The following is a 4743-nucleotide window of genomic DNA, read 5'->3' on the forward strand; positions in this document are numbered from 1 at the left end:
GTGTTTCATAATTAGTTTCACAATTCACAAATGCTACATAACTATAAACATCCTCCCTCTTTTGTTTTTTCCCAAAGGACTTCACAAATTCATGCTACCTGAGATACTTTAAAATCTGCTTAATAGAAAAAGAAAAAAGAAAAAAAGGGATTCATTATAGGAACATATTTTCGAAATATTACGTCATTGAGTGGGAATCATACCTAAAGTAAACATTTCAAAAACGAAAAAAAAATGTCTCTCCTACGGTACGGACAAAAGATTGTGTTTACGAATTTAATTTATTTTAGTATTTTATTAAGATATTTGACATATAATATTCTTTTTAAAATATCTAATAATAATAAATATTTTAATGATTGGAGGGGAGAGAGTTCACGTGTTGGGGAAGAACAAGCTAAATTAAATGTATTCACAATTCGAGTTGTAACAAATCTAATCTAATTGTCTCTTTTCAAATAAAATAAAATAAAATGACGGTTGAAAATTTTAATAAAAATTTGTCTGGAATTTAAATTAAAACAATTAGATTAAAAATCGAAATTGAAAACTTACTACATTGAGGCACGCCAATAACGTTACAATCTTTCAAACGATTATGTGTAGAAGCTAAAATCGCTTTACTTCAACCAGCCATTTGCTTGTATGCTAAGAAGGGAAAAAACACAAGAAAAACAAGTGTTCTGGGAGGAGCCACAGTTCCCACTAAAATTATGGAGGATTTAATAAGTGTAGGAAGTTTGAATTGACTGTTTGAATAAATATAAAAATAATATTAGATATTTTGGAAAAAATGTTTAAAATATCCAACAAAAACTAGGTGTCTCTTCTCACTTCTCATAATCATTTCTTCTTCATTCTTATCCTTTAATTTCTGAACATTTCTAATATTGACTCATCTATCAAAATATATGTATATAACTACACATAAAATATTAACAATGATAATGATAATTGTTATGGGTCATCCAAAACCAGAACTTTCGAATTCAGGAATAGCAATCGTCGTGTGAGGATCGAAGAATCACGTAAAACGGGCCAAGGAACCAAGGGAGGAAAAGACCAAACGACAGAAGGGAGTTGGATTGAATGGCCCAACTCGCCTGCTTCAGCCCTTGAGAGCCAACGCCTTGTGGGTCGTGATCTTTGCCTCCTATAACCAGTCCAAATAAACTTTTTCCAATCATTTTTAGCTTTGGGGGTTCAACTCCACCACACTATATATAGGGGTTATAAGGACACCTAGAGATAAGTTTCCTCACTCATCTCTAGCTTAATCTAATCCTTTGCAAATAGTAAATACTACACCGATGTTTTTTTTTTTTTTTTTTTTCTTTTGTATTGTAGGTGAAAGTCCTGTGAGTTCCCTTGTCTGGATTTTGCCCTCAACAATAATAATGAGTAAAGACAATGAATTGAAAGTAGAAAATCAAGGAAGTCAAGCCCAAAGCTGGACTTCACACCGTCCACAAGTCTTTTTTTCTTTTTAACAATACTATCTACAAGACTTGTCTTTGTATATATCAATGAGCACGAGAAATCACAATAATAATAATAAATAAAGCCAACGAATTGAAAGAAGAAAATCAAGTCCGGAGCTGGCTTCAGTCATCTACGAGGGGTTATCTAAATTGCGATGAATATGAAACATGTTAATGCTCAATAAATTTCATTTTGTACGGTGATTAAAAAAATAACCGTCGGGTTGAGAATCATTATTGGTAAGACATTTTCAACATCAAAGTTAGGGATGAAGAAGACATATCTGCTCCTGTTTTAAGTTTAAAATATCATCACCAATACTCATTGCAGGAGCATCTTCCATCTTTAATATGATGAAACCGGTTTGCATCTCTAACAATGATCTCTCTGCCTGTGGCCATTGAAATGTATTTGATTGCAGAGTGACAATCCCCACAAATTCGTAGGTTCTTGAAAACTCTGATGGGTTTCATCTTGGATGTGCTAATGAGACCAAACGCCACTGCTATTTTCTCACTATGCTGAAACAAAAGTTTCTCCTTTTGTTCTTCGTCCACATCATGAAGCACAAAATCCAAATTTGGGACATATCCAAGTTTCTTAATGTTTAAAGACAGGTTTTGAAGTTCATCGTATATTTCCTCAGCTTTTGGGTGTGAAGTATCACCAACATAAAACTTGTGCACTTTATTTTCAACCTCTACCCAGCTACAACCTGCTTCTTTGATCAAGTTTTTTTCTTTCATCGCCTTTCTGATGTTTGAAACTTCATCCCACTGAGAGGTGGATGCATACAAATTTGATAGCAAGATGTATGCAGCAGGATCATGTGGCTCTTGTTCGATAATCATTTTGGCAGCATGTTTCCCTAGCTCTACGTTACCATGGACTCGGCAGGCTCCAAGAAATGTTCGCCATACAAGTGCATCAGCTTTGTAAGGCATTGAATTGATAAACTGAATGGCTTCAGAGAGAGATCCTGAACGACCTAGTATGTCAACCATACACGCATAATGTTCCATCCTCGGAATGACTCCATGCTCTGTATACATTGATTTGAATTGTTTCCAACCCTCATTAACAAGTCCAACGTGGCTACAAGCTGATAAAACAGCAATGTAGGTAACCTCATTTGGTCTAATACCTTCCTGGAGCATCTTGTGGAACAGTTCCAAGGCTTGTGTTGCGAACCCATGTTTTGCAAAACCTGTGATAATTGAAGTCCAAGAGATGACATTTCTGTGTTCCATGTCTTCAAAAACTTGGAAAGCAGATTCAATATTTCCACACCTAGAATACATAGAGATTAAAGCATTGCACACAGATTGATTCAATTTCAACCCTGATTTTATCACCCGAGCATGAATTTGCTCGCCTTTTCCTATTGTACCGATGCTGGCAGCTCCACTCAGAAGGCTAGCAAATGTAAAAGCACTGGCCCCCATCCCTTGATCCTCAATCTCATTGAAAAGTACAAAAGCTTCCTCAGAATTTAAGTTCGTAGCATATGCATCAATTACCGTGTTATAAGAAATCAAATTCTTCTCAAACAGAATATCAAATGCTTTCCGTGCATCATCAATTCTGCCAGATCGTGCATACATGCTAATAAGTGAGTTTGCAACACAATTAACTGATGAAAAACCGAGCTTTACTGCATGAGTAAAAACCTGTTCTCCAATCCGTAGAGCAGCTAGATTTGCACAGGCCTTCAGAGTGCTGGAAAACGTAAAATGGTTCGGTATAACATGGGTTGAGATCATTCCACGAAAAAGATCAAGAGCTTCTTCATCATATCCCCCTTTTTGAACATATCCTGTGATCATTGCGGTCCAAGAGAAGACATTATGATCCAGAATCTGATCAAAAACCTTCCTTGCTGGACACATTGATCCATCCACGGAGCATTTAGCATACATATTTATTAGACAACAACCCACACATCGATCCAGAGTCAACCCATGTTTTATTGCTTGAGAATGCAACTGCTGCCCTAGCAATAACAATTCCATATTTGCACAAGCGGATATTACACCACTTAATGTGAATCTATCAGGTTCGTATCCACTTAATATCATGTCCAAAAACAAATCAATAGCTTCCCCTGCACACCCAAATTGCATCAACCTAGTAATCATCAATGTCCAAGTAACTGCATTTCTTTCAGGCATTTTCTCGAACACCTTAAATGCAGAAACCAAATCCCCACGTCCCTTTACAAACATATCAATCAACCCACACCCAACACATACATCCGATTCAAAATACCCAGTTTTAATAACAAATCCAAAGATAGAATCACCCACCGATACAAATTCAGCACTCGAACACGCACGAGTTGCAGCGGCAAAGCAATACTCATTTGGGTAATAACCATTTTCAATCATATCAACAAACGTAAGAAGCGCGCGAAACCCCATATTGTTATTGGCAAAGCAAGACACCATAGCACTCCAAGAAATCAAATCCCTACTACTTCCCATGCGCTGAAAAATGGAGGTTGCTTTCTCCCATTGCCCGCACTTGGAGTACAAGCTAATCAAGGAATTAAGAGTGACAGAATCGAGTTGAAGATTCGATCGAGTGAGTTTTTCATGAACCAGTGTACCAAGATCAAAACTTCGAGTTCTAATACATTTTTTGAGGAAAAGGGAGTAAGTTTGAAGATCAGGGTGAGATCCTTGGTGCACCATGTGTTCGAGAGTTGAGATTGCTTTGTGAAGGCGGCCATTATTGATTTCTTGAATCAAACGATCGGTGAGGGGATTAGGGTTTGTGAATGAGGGGAATTGAAGAGAAGATGATGGGTTTGGAGAAGGGAAAGGAATTTTGAGGGTAGTGGGAAGAGGCAGACTCTGCATCTTTCACCTTCTAACTGAATTAACGGCTGCTCTTTTTTCGCGCCGTCTTTTTAAGCGATAGGGAGTATCAAATTTCAATGGTTGAAAACAAAGGATTTTTTTTTTTTTTTTTATCATTATAATAAAGATTGTTGAAGTAATTTGATTTAGATTGCGTTCAGAGGTTTCAAAAACACAGATTTTAAGAAGAAAAAATAACATTATCGAGTTTAAGCTTCAACTGCAAGGAGAGATGACATTAATATGGAGTACGTGTGATTATGTTAGTTTTTATTAAGTTACTCAATCGAACCTAAAAATTAGAATAATATAAGTCTACAGTTATTCATAGAGAATCTAAGTCAATTAGTTTTCTTTAACATGTTGAATAGAATGATTGAATCCGTTGGAGTTTTTGTCT

General features: G+C 36.3%; 1 protein-coding gene across 1 annotated transcript; it reads right to left on the minus strand.

Annotated features, from left to right (window-relative positions):
- Positions 1 to 1643: 1643 nt before the first annotated feature.
- On the minus strand, positions 1644 to 4481 carry LOC103485697 (pentatricopeptide repeat-containing protein At3g49170, chloroplastic). The gene has a single exon (XM_008443393.3). The coding sequence runs from the start codon at positions 4341 to 4343 to the stop codon at positions 1794 to 1796; it is 2550 nt and encodes an 849-aa protein (XP_008441615.1). The 5' UTR covers positions 4344 to 4481; the 3' UTR covers positions 1644 to 1793.
- Between the last annotated feature and the right edge of the window lie 262 nt (positions 4482 to 4743).

The sequence above is a fragment of the Cucumis melo genome, chromosome 6 (assembly GCF_025177605.1).
Source record: "Cucumis melo cultivar AY chromosome 6, USDA_Cmelo_AY_1.0, whole genome shotgun sequence".
Classification (NCBI taxonomy): Eukaryota; Viridiplantae; Streptophyta; class Magnoliopsida; order Cucurbitales; family Cucurbitaceae; genus Cucumis; species Cucumis melo.